At 45.1% G+C, this 23,999-nt stretch overlaps 1 protein-coding gene across 2 annotated transcripts in view; it reads right to left on the bottom strand.

Moving 5' to 3' along the window:
- LOC118358997 (transforming growth factor beta receptor type 3) overlaps positions 1 to 23,999 on the bottom strand; it is a 139,534-nt gene that overhangs the window by 61,894 nt on the left and 53,641 nt on the right. For both annotated transcript variants that reach the window (XM_035737104.2, XM_035737103.2), the window contains exon 4: positions 5,304 to 5,441. In XM_035737104.2, the coding sequence (XP_035592997.1) occupies positions 5,304 to 5,441 (138 nt within the window). The remainder of the gene's footprint in view (positions 1 to 5,303; positions 5,442 to 23,999) is intronic.

Below are 23,999 nucleotides of genomic sequence, written 5' to 3'. Positions count from 1 at the left end.
ACTGATTGGCTCAAACACATTAAGAAGGAAAGAAATTCCACAAAATAACTTAAAATAAAGCACACCTGTTAATTGAAATGCAATCCATGTTACCTCATGAAGCTGGTTGAGAGAATGCCAAGCGTGTGCAAAGCTGTCACTAAGGCAAAGGGTGGCTATTTGAAGAATCTCAAAAATAACATATATTTTGATTTGTTTAACACCGTTCTGGTTACTACATGATTCCATATGTGTTATTTCAGAGTTTTGATGTCTTCACTATTATTCTATAATGTAAAAAATTGTAAAAAATAAAAAACAAACCTTGAATGAGTAGGTGTTCTAAAACGTTTGACTGCTAGTGCACGCACGCACGCACGCACGCACACGCGCACACGCGCACACACGCACACACACACACACACACACACACACACACACACACACACACACACACACACACACACACACACACACACACACACACACACACACACATTATGAACACCTGCTCTTTCAATGACAGACTGACCTGACCAGGTGAAAGTTATGATCCCTTACTGATGTGACTTGTTAAATCCACTTCAATCAGTGTAGATGAAGGGGAGGAGACAGGTTAAAGAAGGATTTCGTAAGCCTTGAGATAATTGTGACATGGATTGTGTATGTGTGCCATTCAGAGGGTGAAAATATTTAAGTGCATTTGAACGGGGTATGGTAGTAGGTGCCAAGCACACCGGTTTGTGTCTGGAACTGCAATACTGCTGGGTTTTTCACGCTCAACAGCTTCCTGTGTGTATCAAGAATGGTCCACCGCCCAAATTACATTCAGCAACCTTGACACAACTGTGGGAAGCATTGGAGTCAACATGGGCCAGTATCCCTGTGGAACCTTTGACACTTTATAGAGTCCATGCCCTGACAAATTGAGTCTGTTCTGAGGGCAAAAGTGGCAGGGGGGTACAACTGAATTAGGAAGGTGTCCTTAATTTTTTGTAAACTCAGTGTATATACAGTGGGGAGAACAAGTATTTGATACACTGCCGATTTGGCAGGTTTTCCAACTTACAAAACATGTAGAGGTCTGTATTTTTTATCATAGCTTCAACTGCAAGAGACGGAATCTAAAACACAAATCCAGAAAATCACATTGTAAGATTTTTAAGTAATTAATTAGCATTTTATTGCATGACATAAGTATTTGATCACCTACCAACCAGTAAGAATTCCGGCTCTCACAGCCCTCCTGTTCTCCACTCATTACCTATATTAACTGCACCTGTTTGAACTCATTACCTGTATAAAAGACAGACTCCAACGTCTCCACAATGGCCAAGACCAGAGAGCTGTGTAAGGACATCAGGGATAAAATTGTAGACCTGCACAAGGCTGAAATGGGCTACAGGACAATAGGCAAGCAGCTTGGTGAGAAGGCAACAACTGTTGCCGCAATTATTAGAAAATGGATGAAGTTCAAGATGACGGTCAATCACCCTCGGTCTGGGGCTCCATGCAATATCTCACCTCGTGGGGCATCAATGATCATGAGGAAGGTGAGGGATCAGCCCAGAACTACACGGCAGGACCTGGTCAATGACCTGAAGAGAGCTGGGACCACAGTCTCAAAGAAAACCATTAGTAACACACTACGCCATCATGGATTAAAATACTGCAGCGCACGCAAGGTCCCCCTGCTCAAGCCAGCGCATGTCCAGGCCCGTCTGAAGTTTGCCCGTGACCATCTGGATGATCCAGGGGAGGAATGGGAGAAGGTCATGTGGTCTGATGAGACAAAAATATAGCTTTTTGGTCTAAACTCCACTCGGCGTGTTTGGAGGAAGAAGAAGGATGAGTACAACCCCAAGAACCCCATCCCAACCGTGAAGCATGGAGGTGGAAACATCCTTCTTTGGGCATGCTTTTCTGCAAAGGGGACAGGACGACTGCACCGTATTGAGGGGAGGATGGATGGGGCCATGTATCGCGAGATCTTGGCCAACAACCTCTTTCCCTCAGTAAGAGCATTGAAGATGGGTCGTGGCTGGGTCTTCCAGCATGACAACAACCCGAAACACACAGCCAGGGCAACTAAGGAGTGGCTCCGTAAGTAGCATCTCAAGGTCCTGGAGTGGCCTAGCCAGTCTCCAGACCTGAACCCAATAGAACATCTTTGGAGGGAGCTGAAAGTCCGTATTGCCCAGCGACAGCCCCGAAACCTGAAGGATCTGGAGAAGGTCTGTATGGAGGAGTGGGCCAAAATCCCTGCTGCAGTGTGTGCAAACCTGGGCAAGAACTACAGGAAACATATGATCTCTGTAATAGCTAACAAAGGTTTCTGTACCAAATATTAAGTTCTGCTTTTATGATGTATCAAATACTTATGTCATGCAATAAAATGTAAATTAATTACTTAAAAATCATACAATGTAATTTTCTGGATTTTTGTTTTTAGATTCCGTCTCTCACAGTTGAAGTGTACCTATGATAAAAAAAATGTAAAAGACCTCTACATGCGTTGTAAGTAGGAAACCCTGCAAAATCGACAGTGTATCAAATACTTGTTCTCCCCACTGTATATGATACTGTAAATCTTATGAGTGTACATTAAAATATCCCTGAACAGTAAAACTGTCACCAGGGAGGAGTCCTATCCCTCCCCTTGACAGTGGGAAAGCAGGCACAGGGCCCCATGTCAGATCCAACGTCTAACAACATTAGTTACACTACAGAATAAGGTTGGCTAGCCTAGTACTGTACTGTAGGCTGTGGGCTGGGCTTCATGGCTGTTGTCAGCTGTTATATGTCTGATGAGGAGACATTCACTACACTGTTGACCTGCTAATGGCTCCCTCTGAGACGACATCCCCAATGGCACCCTATCCCTATATAGTGCACGACTTTTGACCAGAGCCCGCACTATATAGGAGTAGGGTGCCATTTGGGATGCACACAAGAGAAGACTGGCTCTAACCGCAGGTAGAATTCAAGTTTACAGCTCTGAAAACATAAGCAGCCTGGATGCCAATTCATCTGAATGAATTACATCCCCGTTTTCAATCTTACATGGAAGTATTTCCACTTAGTACAGGAAATAACTGGAATTTAGTTCTCATGTTGTCACACTGTTTGATGTATTCACTAGGGATGTCACAGTGAAACCTGAGTCTGTGGTTAAGACAGAGACAGACTGAGGCTGGGGTTTGCGTTTTAGACTTGGGTTAAAGTACTATTTGAAATATTTTAAATTCTTTAAGTGCTTGTATTAGCCTGCCTTGAGAGCCAGATGTGCGGAGTTTGAAATATGCAACTTTTCTACTGGTTCCATTGCGCCAGGTAACTCAAACAATCCCAAGCGGATGTTTTTGGAATGATGTCAAATAGTATTTGAACCCAGGTCTGGTCTGTAATATGGCTGAAATGGTTTATCTGCTCAAGGCAATATGCTGGGAAACAGAAGGTGGATGGATGTTAGCACATCAGCTAGCTAACTTCACATAATCACAGTAATCCTACTCAACACAGAGGTGATGACGGAGTCCTAAAGTCTTCTTTATGCAAGGTCGTCCCACCGCCGATGGTCGGATTTCAGTCTCTGAGAAATGTGGACGTGTGTGTGTGCGTACGTACATGCGTGTGTATGAGTGTCTGTGTTAAACATTGTATGGACTCTGGTTTTCATGGTGGATGTTTTGCATGCAATGAGAACACATCACCGCCACATATGGAAATAATATGAATTAGCGCCTGATGTCGCATTCTTGTGGAACGCTATGGTGTTAACAATGATTATTTCAGAAGAACCACAAGCTACATGAACGTTGTCACAGCATATATGGCACGGGAGGAGTAGAAGAGTGTACAGATCCAGCCAGGCTTACAATGTAGAGCAGCATGGTTGAGTTAAGCCATGCACTCATTTTTCTGGGATTGTCTCATGTGATACAGTGTCTTACGCTCATTTTCTCATTAAGTCTCACAGTGAGAGAGAGCGAGAGAGAGAGAGAGAGAGAGAGAGAGAGAGAGAGAAGCCCTCTGGTCTCCTCTGGTATCATTACTAAATATGGCTAGCTGTCCAGGGGGCCTGCTGCCTCCCAATATTCCTTCAAGAAACCTCCTCCCCATTGGGGGGGGGTGTGTGTGTGTGTGTGTGTGTGTGTGTGTGTGTGTGTGTGTGTGTGTGTGTGTGTGTGTGTGTGTGTGTGTGTGTGTGTGTGTGTGTGTGTGTGTGTGTGTGAGACGCCCTGGATGATTTGTACCGCTGCCCAGCCATCAACAAGATTGTTTGGATGGAGTTAAGGAGGGAGGGAGGGGAGGGAGAGAAAGAAGGGGAGGAGGGAGGGAGGGAGGGAGGGAAGGGAGGGAACAGCCCTCCACTGTTTAAAAGCCAGATTGATAAACAATGTTGTTAGGGACTCCAGTGCCAACAGAGCTGATGTCACCGACTCACTTTATCTTCTAGTATAAATACGCTTCATCCCCGACTGTGTCAGAGGGTTTCCGGCCAGCACACAACTCTCTATGGGACACTGGATGAGCGTAGCATAATGTAGCCTGGTGTGACAATGACCGTAGGAATTGGCAAGACAGCACTTAAACAGATCTGGGAACAGGCTAAGCATATAGTCCATGCCAACCTATAGTCTTATCAGTTGGCATGTAAACAAGAGTTCACTAATCACTTGAGGGTTGATGGCAACAAAGTCCCAAAGCAGTGGTGTGTGTTAGCCATTAAAGTGGTGTATGTCTGTCACTGATTATTAGGGTTTACAACAAGAGGAAGTGGAAAGGGTGTGTGTCTGCACAGTGTAAGGAAGAGCCTGTATCCATGGATAAACCACTGCTGCACATTACACATTAACTACTGCCACACAGACATTAACGTCTCACCACAGGGCATGTGGGAGAGTGTGTGTGCGAGTCTGTCTGTTTGCCTGCATGTGTGGTTGGTTGTTGTTGTCCACAGACTGGGGTTGTTGTTGTCCACAGACTGTGTGTAACACATGATAAATCTGTAACCCAACAGCTGAGAGCTCTTCTCGTCTAGACCATAACGTAGCACAGGTTTCCTCTGCGAAAGAATTGCTTCCTTAACGTCTCACGGAGAAAAGTGGACGACGCCTGAATGTTATTAAAGAATGGTATGAGGAAATAAATACATGGAAGTAAGTGGACTAAGAGAGAGAGAGAGATTGGAAATGGACCTAATAGAGTGGGACACACACACACACACAGAGAGAGAGAGTGACAGAGAGAAATAGAATGGCAGAGGGTGAGAGAGAGCGAGAGAGAGATTGGTAGAGGAACTTAGTTCAATCTTGACTTACATGGAAGATGTGTTTGATGCCCAGGGCTAGTTTCTCTGTCCTGATGTCCCAGACCACAGGCTGGGGGGAGTTTAGCACAAACACCAGGGGCTTCTGGTGCACCAGCAGGGACTGGATGGGCTTCAGGTGCAGCTCCACCTGGGAACAGGACGACAGCAGGAAAAGGTTAGAGGACATTAGATAACACTTTATATGAAGGGTACCTACAGTACATAAGGACTTCATGACATGCAACCCCCGTGATTGATGAAATGGGGGTAAAAGTAGTATTGTTAAAGGACAGAAATCCCAGAAGAACCTGTATTATTAATTGGGTCCTTGGGGTAGGAGAAAGCAGGACATGCAGTGCATTCAGGCAGTATTCTAACCCCTTCCCTATCTCAACATTTTGTTACGTTACAGCCTTATTCTAAAATTGATTATATTTATTTTTTTTACTCATCAAGCTACACACAATACCCCATAATGACAAAGCGCATACGGGTTTTGAGAAAAAACAGAAATACCTTATTTACATAATTATTCAGACCCTTTGCTATGAGACTCGAAACTGAGCTCAGGTGCATCCTGTTTCCATTGATCATCCTTGAGATGTTTCGACAACTTGATTTGAGTCCACCTGTGGTCAATTCAACTGATTGGACATGCTCTGGAAATGCACACACCTGTCTATATAAGGTCCCACAGCAGACAGTGCATGTCAGAGTACAAAACAAGCCATGAGGTCGGAGGAATTGTCGTTAGAACTCCGAGACAGGATTGTGTCAAGGCACAGATCTGGGAAAAGGTACCAAAAAATGTCTGCAACATTGAAGGTCCCCAAGAACACAGTGGCCTTCATCATTCTTAAATGGAAGAAGTTTGGATTCACCAAGACTATTCCTAGAGCTGGCCGCTTGGCCAAACTGAGCAATCGGGGGAGAAGGGCCTTGGTCAGGGAGATGACCAAGAAACTGATGGTCACTCTGACAGATCTTCAGAGTTCCTCTGTGGAGATGGGAGAACCTTACAGAAGGACAAGGACAACCATCTCTGCAGCATTCCACCAATCAGGCCTTTGTGGTAGAGTGGCCAGACGGAATCCACTTCTTAGTAAAAGGCACATAACAGCCTGCTTGGAGTTTTCCAAAAGGCACCTAAAGGGATCTCAGACCATGAGAAACAAGATTCTCTGGTCTGATCAAACTAAGCCTGAATGCCAAGCATCACATCTGGAGGAAACCTGGCACCATCCCTACGGTGAAGCATGGTGGTGGAAGCATCATGCTGTGGGATGTTTTTCAGCGGCAGGGACTGGGAGACTAGTCAGGATTGAGGCAAAGATGAAAGGAGCAAAGTACAGAGAGATCATTGATGAAAACCTGCTCCAGAGCACTCAGGACCTCTGACTGGGGCGAAGGTTCACCTTCCAACAGGACAACAACCCTTAGCACACAGCCAAGACAATGCAGGAGTGCCTTTCGGACAAGTCTCGAACCTGATCGAACATAAATTGCTCTGCAGCGATGCTCCCCATCCAACTTGACAGAGATTGTAGCGCCATACCCAAGAAGACTCAAGGGTGTAATCGCTGCCAAAGATGCTTCAACAAAGTACTGAGTAAAGGGTCTGAATATTTATGTAAATGTGCCATTTTTTACATATACATTTGCAAAGAATTCTAAAAACCTGTTTTTGCATTGTTATCGTGGGGTATTGTGTGTAGATTGATGAAGGATTTTTTATTTAAAAAAAATCTATTTTAGAATAAGGCTGTAATGTAACAAAATGTGGAAAAAGTAAAGGGGTCATAAGCAGTACAAAAGCATGTCATAAAAGCTTATGTCAACAACTGCAACTTGATGAATGCAGGAATAGTGACATTACTGTGCCATTTACAATTTACATCAACTTGCGGTTGTTGTCATTAGCATTGCTATGATTGGAGACATTTCCACCAGGTGTGGGAGTAACACAGCATAACACTGCGAAACGCACCGAAATTAGGAACCGGAACCTTTACAGAGCTAAGGGGAGGAACTCACAGTATAAAATGTAAGAGTCAGCGTAGGGTCAACTACAGTGCATTAAAACCACCAGCCCCTTTGATTTCACACAGCTGCTTCACTCGGCAAATAGCAGAGCTTTTTCTTTACTGCGGCTATTTTTGTGGTATCAATGTTATCAAAACATTGCAGACCACTCTGTTGACTGTTCCTGCTCAATTACAGAGCTATAATGTTACGGATTGTTGTCTTTTTATTTTTGATGTGTTTATATACACTAACTGTACTGATAATCTCAATGAGCCTGTATGACCGTGAGCTGTGAATCGCCGGGGAAGGCAGTAACTCAGCTCTAATACGTGGTCTCTCTCTGGACGCTGCTATCTGAACGCTCACACACTGGAGACTTTGTTAGGAGCGCTGAGGAAAAACATTTCTTTTGTTTTTTACGAGCGACGGAGCAAGCCTCTGTTACCCACAACTCCACAGTGTGGAGCTATGAGCAAGCTATGTCTTCCCTTCTCCTTGACGTGTGTGTGCGTGCGTGAGCTACGGCTTCAGCTATGTCTTCCCTTCTCCTTGACGTGTGCGTGCGTGAGCTACGGCTTCAGCTATGTCTTCCCTTCTCCTTGACGTGTGCTAGCGGCTTCAGCTATGTCTTCCCTTCTCCTTGACGTGTGCGTGCGTGAGCTACGGCTTCAGCTATGTCTTCCCTTCTCCTTGACGGGCGTGTGCATGCGTGAGCTACGGCTTCAGCTATGGCTTACAGACTGTCATTAAATTGTATTCTCGCCGTCTGTCAGTGACGAGGAGAGGAGAACTACAGTCAACTCCCACTGTTGGGACGTGTGTTGTTGCCCTGCACTGCTGGCCTAGGCCGGGTCCCCATAACCAAATCTAGCCTGGTGATTTAGAGGCCTGAAGGCCTCACTGAAACCAGACCCTGCGCTTTAGACATGTTAAAATCCCCCCCCCCCCATCAGCTGTTTGATAAATAGGCCACAACTTTATCACAATCTATGTTTTATGAGCTAAGCTCCACTATCAGATTGGAAGAGGTGTTCTGTTACCTGGGAGTTAACCTTTTACTGCAGTGGGATAAATCATGGTTACACAGAGTGTTCATTGGTAGTCTTAAATAAATCTACTTTGAAACAAAATTATACACCTCACACACATGGTTTTGGTCTTAACAAAAAGAAGACACCTGTACTATGTCAGTTATAAAATTGAAATGTGTTACATTTTGAGTTTGTATATCCCAATATTACATTTTATATACATCACAGAAGACTGAAATATAACAAAACCGTTTGCCATAGAAACACAGTGTTTTCAGCATTTAAAATAAATACATGTTTATTAACTATGGAATTATGAAAAATATGAATAACATTCCACCCATGAGGCCACTAGAGGGTGATTTGGTCATTTGACTGCAGAAAAGGTGTCTTGTTCGCAGACACTTCCGCGCAAATGTGGAAAGACTTCACCAAAGCGTCAAACTTGGCCTTCATTAGCCAATACAGAAAGACAGAGAGAAACTTCTGGCGCATAGGCATGGGCTTAATCTACCAACCAATCACTTCACCCTAACCCTTTTTCCCACACCTCACAGTCGTGTGAGTTGCAAAAATTAATTGATGACAAATACTTTACTCAGTAGGTCACTCCCACTGAATTATATGGTCACTCCCACTCAGGCAAACTTTGAATCGTTGATATCCAAGGCTTACAGGTACAGTTGAAGTCGGAAGTTTACATACACTTAGGCTGGAGTCATTAAAACTCGTTTTTAGAAGCTTCTGATAGGCTAATTGACATCATTTGAGTCAATTGGAGGTGTACCTGTGGATGTATTTCAAGGCCTAACCTTCAAACTCAGTGCCTCTTTACTTGGGAGACCTCCACAAGTCTGGTTCATCCTTGGGAGCAATTTCCAAACGCCTGAAGGTACCACGTTCATCTGTACAAACAATGGTACACAAGTATAAACATGGGACCACGCAGCCGCCATACCGCTCAAGAAGGAGACGCGTTCTGTCTCCTAGAGATAAATGTACTTTGGTGGGAAAAGTGCAAATCAATCCCAGAACAACAGCAAAGGACCTTGTGAAGATGCTGGAGGAAACAGGTACAAAAGTATCTATATCCACAGTAAAACGAGTCCTATATCGACATAACCTGAAAGGCTGCTCAGCAAGGAAGAGGCCACTGCTCCAAAACTTTGCAACTGCACATGGGGACAAAGATCATACTTTTTGGAGAAATGTCCTCTGGTCTGATGAAACAAAAATATAACTGTTTGGCCATAATGACCATTATTATGTTTGGAGGAAAAGGGAGAAGCTTGTAAGCCGAAGAACACCATCCCAACTATGAAGCACAGGGGTGGCAGCATCATGTTGTGGCGTTGCTTTGCTGCAGGAGGGACTGGTGCACAAAATAGATGGCAACATGAAAAAGGAAAATGATGTGGGTATATTGAAGCAACATCTCAAGACATCAGTCAGGAAATTAAAGCTTGGTCGTAAATGGGTCTCCAAATGGACAATGACCACAAGCATACTTCCAAAGTTGTGCCAATTAAGGACAACAAAGTCAAGGTATTGTAGTGGCCATCACAAAGCCCTGACCTCAATCCCATAGAAAATGTGTGGGAAGAACTGAAAAAGCGTGTGCGAGCAAGGAGAACTACAAATCTGTCTCAGTTACACCAGCTCTGTCAGGAGGAATGGGACAAAATTTACCCAACTTATTGTGGGAAGCTTCTGGAAGGCTACCTGAAACGTTTGACCAAAATTAAACAATTTAAAGGCAATGCTACCAAATACTAATAGAGTGTATGTAAACTTCTGACCCACTGGGAATGTGATGAAAGAAATAAAAGCTGAAATAAATCACTCTCTCTACTATTATTCTGACATGTCACATTCTTGAAAAAAAAGTTGTGATCCTAACTGACCTAAAAACAGGGAATTTTTACTAGGATTAAATGTCAGGAATTGTGAAAAGCTGAGTTTAAATGTACTTGGCTAAGGTGTATGTAAATGTCTGACTTCATCTGTATATGCGCTGTGCAAGGTTACCTGGGCGTCACGGGAGGTTGGTGTCACCTTCATTGGGAAGGATGGGCTCGTGGTAATGGCTGGAGTGGAATGGCTGGAGTGGAATGGTATCAAATAGATCAAACACATCGTTTCCATGCGTTTGATGCCATTCTTTTAACTCCGGTCCAGCCATTATTATGAGCCGTCCTCCCCTCGGCAGCCTCCACTGTTGGGGGTAAATACACTCTGAGAAGTTATCCCATACAGTACATATCTAGTTTTGAGGGATACTGATACAGGGGAAAGAGGGGGAACTATAGTTTAACTTGTCAGTTTATTAAACCTCCCTTCACTTCATCTCTCTCTATCCGTCTTCGTTCTGTCTAGCTTTAACTCTATTCCCAGGCTAATCATATTAAGCTCTCCCTGTGTGTGACTGGACAGAGCTTGTAAATCACCCACAAGGAGTTCTGTCACTGTCATATTATTAACATTTACTGGCCATAAATCAAATCCTAACTCAATCAGTCAAGGCAGGTTCAGGTGTCAAAAAGAGGGAAGACTCCTTGTTTTTTGAAGTCGTAACTGGCGACAGCACATTTCAAATCACAGTACAGGGACCGTCAATGAACACACGAATGCGCGTTGTGTCTGGGAGTTTCGTGATATTACAGTTGTATACGAGAGCCAAGAAAATGTTCAGAGCATGTACGTACAAACAAGTTGTTTGTTCACGGCTCTGCATAGTTCAAACCTCAGATACTGATCTTCTGAAGAAAACCTTTTGCCATGTTTATATGGTCTGTTACATTTACGGATAGGCTCTTAAGATGTAATGGTTGATATATTCCAAGGTTAACCACAGTTAAACATAAACAATGATTAAATTCTTCAGACTCTCATGAGGCAGACAACGTCTTTAAAGTAGCCGGTAAATCGCTTAAGCAGAACTGTTAGCTCAGACAACAGAAACTCCATTGAACCAGACCAAACTACAGCATTGGACAGACAGAAAGTTATTCAGTTGTATCAATCATACACTCCCACACACTTTCTCTCTCCTTCTGGGTTTTTTCATGCTGTCACTGAGACATGATATGAAGTGCGCGCACTCGCGCGCACACACACACACACACACACACACACACACACACACACACACACACACACACACACACACACACACACACACACACACACACACACACACACACACCCCACCTTGCCAGACCCAGTCTCCTTACACCATCTCCCCCATTGACCATCTCTAAAACACTCCAGTTTATGCCTCATCAGAGCTATCCTGGATGAAGTGAAATGTGTATCCACTGTCTGTGACAGGCTGTTGATAGTCAAAGTGGACAGTTGTATCCCTTTGACACATTTTTAGTCCAGAGGAGAGTGAGACAGCTGAGAGAATAGTCCTAGAGAGAGTAGATGCATGGCGTCACAGCCTCCTGATCATAGTCTCCCACAGATCTAAGACCCTGTAGAAGAGAGGAGGAGGAGAAGGGAGGAGAGAAAATGAGTGTTTAGCTGTATGGACCATAAAAGTGCTGCAATAATCATAATAAAAAAGAACTCGGAGAACGACGAATGGAAGAAATTACAGTACGCTTATCTCCAAGGGGGCTTGGCTCAGAGACGCTCCACACACAGTCACACAAGTCTGGCAGATGCTCGACACACACACAGTCACACAACAAGCGAGGTGAAAGCCCCACAAGTCTCCCACAGCTTTCTCTACCTTTTCTTCCTCTCACTCCTTTCTTCATGTTTATCCACGTGGAAAATCTTAGATGAGCATCTAGTCTACTTAAGCCTCCCCCTCTGTCCAGACTCTGGAAAAATCATCCCCATCCCTCCTGGGAGAATAACCGAACGCACGGCAGCCCAGAAACAATCATACCTGCTCTCATTCTGCTGGCTTCAGGGGCCTTGGCTTTGAACAGAGAGAGGGGAGGTAGAGAGAGAGAGAGAGAGGGGAGGTAGAGAGAGAGAGAGAGAGAGAGAGAGAGAGAGAGAGAGAGAGAGAGAGAGAGAGAGAGAGAGAGAGAGAGAGAGAGAGAGAGAGAGAGAGAGAGAGAGAGAGAGAGAGAGAAAGAGAGAGAGAGAAAGAGATAGACATTCAGACAGACAGACAGACAGACAGACAGAGAAAGAAAGAGAGAGACCGAGAGAGATCTGTAAAAGTTATGGAATTTTAGCACCAGACAGAAACAATTCCAAAACAAGTGAGTCACCAGAAAAGCAAAGGCAATAAGGCATAAACACAGTTGCAGGGAGACAAAATGGCAGAGGATAAGAGAATTAGTGCAGTAGAGTCCAACATAATCACATTAACAGTGTCGTGATACCCTCTCTAATGTCAGACTGAATGTGCCGATGGTAGGGTCACTCACGTAGAAAGACCTGGAGAATATGCATCTCAATGTCCACCTTGAGACCATTTCGCCAGTCAACTTCCAGACGTTATAGATCAACGGAGGACGGCATCAATCCATTGATCTTTCACACTTACCAATGTGGGAAGCTAAACTTGAACGACCAGCGGGAGATAATGTGATACCAATCTATCAGATGTGGAAGAACTGGAACCAACAGCCACTTTCCCACTGCACTCCCAGTCCACACTCCCACTCCCAGTCCCAGTCCACACTCCCAGTGCCAACTCCTCATCCCCTCACATACTTTTACCAGTTAGATGTGTGGAAGGACAGAGGCGAGCTGAGCAGCAGCTGCTGTGTGTCTCTATCTGCCCACAGAGAGACTGCGATGCCTTCCATCCGGGTTCCATCTGGCCCATTGCCGTGGTAGCAGATAGACCGACACAAACACTGTCCAGCGTTGGGATTGTCTATACTCTGCATTCTACAGTCCTCAGTCTGTGATAATGTGATTAATGTGATTTAGACCATGTCACAGCAGGCAGGGCCCAGGGAGGCTGCAAAGTGTGTCTGAAACCAGGGGTCTCAGCAGGAACGGCCCAGCCAGGGAGTGAAGACAGAAGGACCAGATGCCCCTGGGATCAAAGACCCTACGGCCCAGTTGCACGCCTGTTCAGCAGGCTGGGATCAGGTGGCGTTGCCCTGCCCCGAAGTACACATGGAGTGTGAAGCCCAAATGGTAATCTATTCCCTATATAGTGCACTACTTTTGACTAGAACCCTATGGGTCCTGGTCAAAAGTAGTGCACTAAATAGGGAATAGGGTGCCATTTGGGATGCACATAGAGGCTACCAGGCACCTCCAGATACCCCTGTAGAGAGGCTCTGAGAGTCCCAGAAGGAGCCAGGAAGCCCTGCCTGATTGATGATGGGGAGCCTGGTCCAGGGATTTGTGTGTCCTGGGTCCATTACAGTCCCAAATGGAACCCTATTCCCTGTATAGTGCACTACTTTTGACCAGGGCCCTGTCCACTATATAGGGATGGGAATAGGCTGCCATTTGAGACACAGCATGCTAGTGACTGGCCAGGGATGGAGAGGGAGGGAGGTGCGGACAGGACTGTGGAGGGAGGCTTGTCTGGACATATCACGTTACGCTGAAATCAAACCCCTCACACAACCCTCACAGGACGACAGCTGTTGCCAGCCCCGGCCTGCCAGGCCAATCCCAGATGGCATACCGTGACTGGTCAGTGCATGTACGTAAACAAGGAAAATACCATTCCATCAAATACAAAACTATCTCAGTTAATGAATCATTACTGTAGGCAATCTTAACAGATGTTCCGTAAATTACCAAAACAACACGCAAAGGGAGGATGATGCAATTGCAATAAACAAGAACTATGTCTGTCGATTAAGGCATGTCGAAAAACATATTCCAAGTGAGACATTCTTCTCTGCCAGACAGTAATAACTACAGGACGATTCAAGGCATTCGGCCAGCCGCCTGCGTCGAGCATTTAGAATGCAATTTCATGACCCTTAAAGGATGTTTCATGACCAAACATTCATCAATACATCAGCACAGTAGATAATGATACTTCCATAAACAATGTATGTACAGCCTCCTGGTATGAAACTTTTTCTTTACCCCAGCAGTAGAACACAGCTGTCAGGAGACCTCTCTCTTTACACCTCCATCCAGTCAGTCAGACCTGACACCATTACACAGCTCTAGCCCTCAGTAGCCCCGGCAGCAGGAACCAGGACCAGGGCGTTTTCTTTCATTGACAGAACTAATTATGAGCCTAAAAGTCCTCAGTGACTCCGAGATAACTCAAAACATCCTTCAATTCGCCAGCTAGTAAGAGTAATCTTATCAAAACATTATTTCCCTTTGCAAATAATAATAACAGGCAATCAATGTCAGCATGAACGCAGCAGACACTTTATCATAACAGAAATAGAGTTGGCTGGAGCAGCTGCCTGTAATAATGGATAATGCCTTTCAATACAAGCAGCCCTTTGTAGCTGGGTTGATATACTGTCGAAATAACCAAAGGGTGACTTGCCATATTCTATACTTAGGCCTGGGGAAACATGTCCCTGCATGCTCAACACAGGATGCTCAGCAAAACAATCATCACTCGTCTACAGCAGACAGGCAGCACTAGCCGAGCACTGAAAAGTCAAGGCTGTTGGAAAAGCCTTGCACAGCCTGGAACGTATCCAATGAACATTAAGATCTAGCTTCATCAGATAGAGGTGTGTGTGTGTGTGTGTGTGTGTGTGTGTGTGTGTGTGTGTGTGTGTGTGTGTGTGTGTGTGTGTGTGTGTGTGTGTGTGTGTGTGTGTGTGTGTGTGTGTGTGTGTGTGTGTGTGTGTGTGTGTGTGTGTGTGTGTGTGTGTGTGCGTGTGCGTGTGTGTGTGTGTGTTTGTCTGTATCATGGCTCTTTCTGGGTCACTGCTCAGACAGAGGGGAAGAAGGGAACCTGTTGACTGCTCTTATCACAGGCCCCACCGGCCTTCACCCTGCTGATCTGAGGGCCGATGGGGAGCCTCTCCACTGCACCTGATGCTAATCAGTCTGCCTCCAACCTCCAGGTCACACACACACCTACCGAGACACACACCTCAAATGGGCCCCGCAGAACACAGCAGGCAGATAAGACGTCAGGGGCAGATACGGCTTCATAGGATGATAGTAATCAGGGTCGGATAAAGTGGGCTGCAGGGATGCAAAGGAGCACAACACCGCCTCAAGGAGAGAGAACGAAGTAGACCCAAATCTTTTCCAGATGAGTTTAAGCGGACGCAGTCCTCACAACTTCCCGCCTCCATCGCCGAACACATTCACGTCACGTACAGTAAGCCTCCCGAGCCCCCTGGGGACAACAAGTCTAGATGTGGCATCACATAACTACATATCCATTCAACATGTTAAAGGATCCTTCAGGTTATAAGGTGTCAGTCTGCACGATTGAAATGAACCATACGTCTAGAATATGTGTGCTCAGCATAAAAACACTGTCAGAACACCCAGGAGGAGACATGTTTGAAGAGATAGCTGGTTTTGACATCTGACACTGGTGATAGTTGGCTCCCATCGCTGCTTGGTTATTACCAGGCAGATGACTAGAGGAATGTTGTTCTCGGCTACTACCCTCACCTTATTCCAAGAGAACCTGTTCCAAATGGAAGGCCCCAAATTCTTTTGTCAAGGACTCAAATCACCCAGGTCATAGACTGTTCTCTCTGCTACCGCGTGGCAAGCAGTACCGGAGTGTCAAGTCTTGGTCCAAAAGGCTCCTTAACAGATTCTACCCCCAATCCATAAGACTGCTGAACAGTTAATCAAATGGCTACCCGGACTATTTGCATTGACCCTCCCTTTGTTTTTACACTGCTGCTACTCGCTGTTTATTGTCTATGCATAGTCACATTACCCCTACCAATGTACAAATTACCTCGAATAACCTGCACCCTTGTACACTGATTCAGTACCAGTACCCTATGTATATAGCCTTGCTATTATTTTATTGTGCTACTTTATTTTCTTCAGTAAATATTTTCTAAACTCTATTTTCTTATAACTGCATTGTTGGTTGAGGGCTTGTAAGTAAGCATTTTACAGTAAGGTCTACTACACCTGTTGTATTTGGCTTATGTGACAAATAACATTTGATTCCATATGAATGGAATTGACTCCTTGTTAGAATGAGTTCTCTAATAACTCTGTTGAGAGAGAGAGAGAGAGAGAGAGAGAGAGAGAGAGAGAGAGAGAGAGAGATAGAGAGAGAAGAAGAAGAGTAATGCTGGAATTGTGTTCATGTATAGTATGTAGCTTGACTTGTCTCTTGCGATCGACTGTTAGTTCCTCAGGAGCTGTTATACTCCTGTCCTTTAGAAGCTGTGACTGGGGGGCTGTACAGTCACCCTCCAGGCAGAGCTCCGAGCAGCTATCGAACAATTCCACCTGATAAAACAATCATCTGCTCAGCCTCACGCTGATCCGCGGCCAAGAGCGTCTCGTTTGATGTTTGCCTCTGGTAAGTTGATTAGACAAAGATGGCCTGTGTGAGAGACAGAGAGATATATATACTGCCGGCCGGGCCCTCTCCCTGACTTTGTTTATTTTCAGCCCTATCAGCCAATCATATGGCCAGACCCAGACGTGGACTTGCATCCCACATGGCACCCTATTCCCTATACAGTGCACTACTTTTGAAAGGGCCTGGACAATATTTGTGACCTAAATAGGGAAACGGGTGCCATTTGGGACACAGCCCTACACTAGGGCAAAGAGCTTCGCTCAGACCTCTGCTGTTTATCTCTCTGCTGCTACGACAGAATGACGTTTGTTTTTCAGAAAGTGTCTGTGCTTATTTTTGTGTAACAGATGCCAGCGACATGGGAAACACCACCTCGGGGAAATGCCAGCATGATATTTCCCACGATGCCCCTCACTGCGTTAGCAGTGGATGTGCTGGTGGCAGAGATGGAGATAAGAGGTGTGAAAGCCACTTTGATAGTTCCTCTTAAACTTAAATTAATAGCGTGTATTAGCTTGGTTTATTAGAGACGGGATTCTATTTGAGCCAGGCATCTATTTCCTTAACGCCCACGGCTTTTGCTAAATAAAGTGTTGAAAAAACTACCACACTGTTTATTGTAACCAGTATGACCAAATCCATTGCAGTCAGATCAGAAGTGCAAAGGCTGCCTACCATACCTCACCGACTTTGCAGGATCTCACGCAGGATTTTACATTGGTCCACGTACCCCAGTTGAAATCGATGCCTAAACCTAACCGTCAAATATTTTATGCTTAACTGCATTTTTTTCCCTGTTTAAACAAACTTAACCACGTGATCTTGGTATTTAAAAAAAAAAATGATTTAGACCCGCCGTTTATTGGAAACAGGTGTTTATTTGCTCAAATATGTGCCAATGCCCGGCTATTAAAAAGGGATGGGCGGCTATTTGAGACCGTTTAATTTAAGTTTTGCGGTAGTTCTTGAAAGAACACATGGAGAAACGTTAAAAACCTGACACCAAAACCTGTTCACAAAGGCTCGTGGCAACAGTCGAAATGTAGAATTCCAATGAGAGCTAAAGAGAAACGACTTTTGCACCTATGGGTCAAACCCCAACCGGAAAAAGGCAAGTAGCAACACAATCCTAGGGGTTTAAGACATGGCTGAACTATGAGCCCGTGGCAAGTCTGGTAATCCAGTTAGTTTACTGTTCCCTTCTTTTCCTCCCTATTCTCTTGCTCTCTATGACTCTGGGAAACGTATTAACATTAGAAGTGGTGCATCTAATCTTGTGCAAATGTGCCACAAAATAATGATGTCCCTTATCTGGGACCAGTATTCCCCTCCCCCGCTGCTGTGCACGCAGCCGCAACCTGGTACTTACAGGTCTTATCGGGGATCTGCTGGTGGAGAATGAGTGCTTTGTTCCCCCTATTCTGGGCTAGTGCCTTTCCAGTCCCCTGGCTTGTCTCTGCTACCTCACTGAGACATACCCTCAAACACGAGGGAGGGAGGGAGGGAGGGAGGGAGGGAGGGAGGGAGGGAGGGAGGGAGGGAGGGAGGGAGGGAGGGAGGGGGGGGAGGGAGGGAGGGAGGGAGGGAGAGCTTTGATCTGATACTTTGATCCCGGTTGGTCAACATAGACTGATGACATCATAGCTGTTTAGTACATACAAGCTATAGTGGCCGTTAACCTGGAACTAAAGGATTACAGATTACAGCCCACTGAGCCAGAGTCAAAAGAAAACACTGCCATTGGATGGAGAGAGAAAAACAGATTGTCACATATTACAGCCAGTTCTTTGTTGAAGGTGGTGATGATTGAAAAAGCAGGCTTTAGTGGTGATTGAAGACGCAGGCTAGGATGTGAGATCTGTGAGCTTTCTTTACAAAATATACCGACGTTCTCTTGAGTGATGGGGCAAAGTTTTATGGCTCAGTCCATCTGATCTCAAGGAAGCTCAAGCCAGGAGCATCAGTCAGTCCTTCTGAAGTCTCATCCAATGCAGCCAGCCCCCCCCTCGTTCTCTCTCTCTCTCTCTCTCTCTCTCTTTGCTCAGAGACATACAGTAAGTACTGTAGCTTCTTTGATCTAAGTACTGTAGCTTCTTTGATCACATCGGCCCCTAAGTCAATGAAGAAAGGTGAAGCTCAGCACTGTCCAGACAGAAGGACAACAGCAATTCTAATTCACAAAAGTTTCACAAAATGCGTGATATATTTCAGTATTTGGTTTCGTTGTAGGTACACTAAGTGTCAATCTTTTGGTTTTCCTCCGAGACAGAGCGCAGTAATTGACCAGAGTTGGTGTTGTGTTCCATCAGAAATGTTTTGTTACTGTTTGAACACTGAGACAGAAGTACAAATGTGAGCTTATCACTGTCAGAGTCACGCCCGCATGCAGTCACCACCGAGGTGTTCAGTTTCACTTAATTTGCCAATGTATCTGTGCAGTATTGGAAAGCAGCCAGGAGGCAGTGTATTGTGAAGCAGGCAAGTGCAGCTGTGCATTTCTCTCTGTTATTGGAAGGATAAGGGCCCAGACCCCCTGGCTTGTATCCCAAATGGCACTCTATTCCCTACATAGTGCACTACTTTTGACCAAAGCCCAAGTAGTGCACCATACAGGAAGTAGGGTGCTATTTGGGATGCAACCTCTGACTGGTTTATGCCCATACAGAATGGGTTCACTGGGAGCATGGCAGGAAACTATTAATTTCTCTCACTTCTGGACTGAAAACGTGGAGGAACTCAAAAAAAAACATTTGAGGGTTTCACACGTAGATGTGGAGAAGATATAGAGTAGGCCTGACAGAATGCAGCTGGTGTGTGTGTGTGTGTGTGTAGGGGGGGGGGATACAGTGCCTTCGGAAAGTATTCAGACCCCTTGACTTTTTCCACATTTTGTTACATTAGTCTTATTCTAAAGTTGATTAAATTGTTTTTCCCCTCAATCATTTACAAACAATACCCCATAATGGCAAAGCAAAAACAAGTTATTAGAATAAATTATGGAAGAAAAAAATATATATATATTACATTTACATAAGTATTCAGACCCAACTCAGTACTTTGTTGAAGCACCTTTGGCAGCGTTTACAGCGTCGAGTCTTCTTGGGTGTGATGCCACAAGCTTGGCACACCTGTATTTGGGGAGTTTCTCCCATTCTTTTCTGAAGATCCTCTCAAGCTCTGTCAGGTTGGATGGGGAGCGTCGCTGCACAGGTCTGAATACTTTCCGAAAATCACTGTGTGTGTGTGTGTGTGTGTGTGTGTGTGTGTGTGTGTGTGTGTGTGTGTGTGTGTGTGTGTGTGTGTGTGTGTGTGTGTGTGTGTGTGTGTGTGTGTGTGTACACGTCCTGTTCCTCTTCATGCTTTTTGTCCCGTTTTCTCTAAGCCCCTCCTTGTAACCATAGGAACCAGATGCATGTCTCTGCATGGATATCAGGATGGAGATATCATGGAGCACATTCTGGTAACTAGAGAGACTCATGCAACTAAACCTATTTACATTAATATCTTGAACCCATACCCAATGTCCAATTAGAAGCATTTTCGAGGAACACTATTTACAAATAGGGTTGACTGTATGGAAGATCATGGGTTTATACGGATCTTATGGTCCATCAATACCCCTGTGTCGACAGTGGACCTTGGAGGTGCACTGTCTGTACATACAAGGTGTTACTACTGGGTGGAAGTTGGGTTTACAGGGAGCTGTGTACTTGGACATATCTGTGTACTTGACTGACCCTGGCTGCTGTACAGTCAGTTGAAAACAGAAAACAACATGATCCACATCGGCCCCTGAGCCCAAACAGCCCAGTCAGAGAAGAGCGTCTCAGCCGGAGCAGGCCACAAGACCCCTGCTTGTGCTGCAGGCCAGGCCAATCCACTCTCTAAACATCAAAACACACACACAGTCCGTTCTGCGGCCAAGATGCCACTTCCTCTTCCATCACGAGAGGCAGAGAAGGAACCCGGAAAAACAACTCTCCATAATCACTGCCTGCCCTGACTGACCAGCCACCTCTGTGCTGACTCTGACAACAACAAGCATCCGAAATACACTCCAACACAAAACAGAGGAAAAGCCTCATTACGTAGAGTGGATGGTGATGAATGTGCAAGCCTCCTGAAAGGACTGAATGAAATGTATTTGAGTGTCGGTATCAGCAAACTTTCCCTCGTGTTCGTATCAATACGGAGGCCAGCAAGCCATCTTAACTCAAGGAGACAGTAGATGCATGATTGCAATTTGATGTTGGTAACAGAAGCGGAGACAGACTAGGCAGAATTAGTCAACCAGTTGTCCAGTGAAATGTTTATGTGTCCGAGTATCTCCTCCATCTGCCACTGAAGGTCATGATCACGGGCAGCTTGTGTACGTGTCATGGGCAGCTTGTGAAACCAAACCTTGGTCCCTGCCTGGGCGGTAATGCCAAATTCACGTGCTAGTCGGAACTAGGAAACTCTAAAATGTTTGACTTGTTAGTTGGTTGTTTAAAAAATATATATATTTCACCTTTATTTAACCAGGTAGGCTAGTTGAGAACAAGTTCTCATTTGCAACTGCAACCTGGCCAAGATAAAGCAAAGCAGTGTGACACAGACAACAACACTGAGTTATACATGGAGTAAACAATAAACAAGCCAATAACTCAATAAACAAATAAATGACACAGTAGAAAAATGAAAGTCTATATACAGTGTGTGCAAAAGGCATGAGGAGGTAGGCAATAATAGGCTATAGGAGCGAAAAGTTACAATTTAGCAGATTAACACTGGAGTGATAAATGAGCAGATGTGCATGTAGAGATACTGGTGTTGAAAAAGAGCAGAAAAGTAAATCAAATAAAAACAGTATGGGGATGAGGTAGTCTTAAACCCCTAGGATAGTCCATCTGTAAATAGCCCACCCAATCTATGTACAGCTGCAGCGATCGGTTAGCTGCTCAGATAGTTGATGTTTAAAGTTGGTGAGGGAAATAAAAGTCTCCAACTTCAGCGATTTTCGCAATTCGTTCCAGTCACTGGCAGCAGAGAACTGGAAGGAAAGGCAGCCAAATGAGGTGTTGGCTTTGGGGATGATCAGTGAGATATACCTGCTAGAACGTGTGCTACGGGTGGGTGTTGTTATCGTGACCAGTGAACTGAGATAAGGCGGAGCTTTACCTAGCATAGACTTATAGATGACCTGGAGCCAGTGGGTCTGGCGACGAATATGTAGCAAGGGCCAGCCGACTAGAGCATACAGATCGCAGTGGTGAGTGGTATAATGTGATTTGGTAACAAAACGGATGGCACTGTGATAGACTGCATCCAGTTTGCTGAGTAGAGTGTTGGAAGCTATTCTGTAGATGACATCGCCAAAGTCGAGGATCTGTAGGATAGTCAGTTTTACCAGGGTAAGTTTGGCGGAATGAGTGAAGGAGGCATTGTTGCGAAATAGAAAGGCGATTCTAGAGTTGATTTTTGATTGGAGATGTTTAATATGAGTCTGGAAGGAGAGTTTACAGTCTAGCCAGACACCTAGGTATTTATAGTTGTACATATATTCTAGGTCGGAACCGTCCGGGGTGGTGATGCTAGTCGGGGGGGCCGGTGCGGGCAGCGAACGGTTGAAAAGCATGCATTTGGTTTCACTGGCGTTTAAGAGCAGTTGGAGGCCACAGAAGGAGTGTTGTATGGCATTGACGCTCGTTTGGAGGTTGTAGTTATACACGTGCAACGAATCAGCAAGTCAGAAATGTCACCATTCCCTAGTTCTGAAGAGCATGTGAACGTGGCATAAAACACTGTGGATTATGACTGAAGGACAAGCGAGGAGGGAAGGCAAGACAGAGACAGGATCTGCATCCCAAATGGCACTCTAACCCCCAGTAATAGTGCACTACTTTTGAGCAGGGTCCATAGGGCTGCCATTTGGGACACAAACAGACTATTGAAGGTCCAGATGGACAAATCTGCGCCCCCATCTTAGGTAGGAAGGCCAGCCGTTATAATGTCAAGGAAAAGGATTGTTGTCTATGAGCCAAACGGCAGGCTGCCAGGTGTCCCTTAGTTCGTTACAACGCTTATCTCCACAGAAATACTCCCCAACGGTCACAGGGAGAACCGGTGCAGGGCCAACTTATCTCTATCTCTCTCTGCCTGAGACGGTGGCCTTCTGCAGCCAAGGACAGGGTCAGGAGGGGTGGGTGGAGGGTGGGGATAGAGGGGTTGACCAGGGACAACAGGATTTATGCCTAGGCTCTTCCACAGTCCACCACCCTAGAATTCTAGAGCAATTCAGCACGTTCTGTCCTATCCCGGTAAGTAAACCAGCAATTCTTCCAACAGCAGAACAGGGTGTGCGAATCATCATCCATACATGAGTTGTTGAGCAAATAATTGGGATACATCTTGGAACTGACCCAAAACAAACTGCTTAGGGGAGTTAATGCAACGCCCACATGAAAAAAGACCACAGTTTATTATTGAATACTACAGTACCTACTATAGAACTGTAGAATACTATACTACACACTGTATTATCCCTTGATAATTTGTAGTACTTAGTACAACATTGTGTTGTATACTGTAGAATACTATGGTAAATACTACAGTATTATCCACAAAAAAAATACTATAGTAAATACTACAGAAATGTCAGCAAAAACACAACTTTGTTTTACTTCAGCATTTCATTTGCGTATACCCTGCCCTTTCCCCTACCCCATATCCCAATTTTTGCCACCCATAAGTGAGAAACATACATGCCAAGTATAGACAATATATTGTGAATATACAACACAGTTAAAAAGTTCAGTCTTTTTTGGTTACTACATGATTTCATAGTTTTGATTTCTTCAATATTCACAAACATAGCAAAAATAAAGAAAAACCATGGAATGAGAAGGTGTGTCCAAACTTTTGACTGGTACAGTATATAGAACCAGCCCAGAACCATCCAACACCATCAGACCTTCACACGGAGCGAGCGGACCACAGGGGAGGGCCATCGCTGACCCCTGGGTCTAGGGCTTCCTTGTGTGTCTGCTTGCTCCTCGGGTTGTTTTTCCTCCCCTCTACAGATCCTTACCCAGCACCAATTCCAGTTCCTGTTTTTCTCCCAGACCCACAGTCCTAGAACCAGCACCAACCTCTGGTTTTCCGGCCCTGGTACCAGCACGATTTCCAACCCTGCCCCAACACCAGCACCAACCAACCACAACGGCCTCATTCATCCCTC

This window comes from Oncorhynchus keta, chromosome 26 (genome assembly GCF_023373465.1).
Source record: "Oncorhynchus keta strain PuntledgeMale-10-30-2019 chromosome 26, Oket_V2, whole genome shotgun sequence".
In the NCBI taxonomy this organism is placed as follows: Eukaryota; Metazoa; Chordata; class Actinopteri; order Salmoniformes; family Salmonidae; genus Oncorhynchus; species Oncorhynchus keta.
The sequence above is the reverse complement of the archived record's forward strand: the minus strand, read 5'-3'. Positions and strand labels throughout refer to the sequence as shown.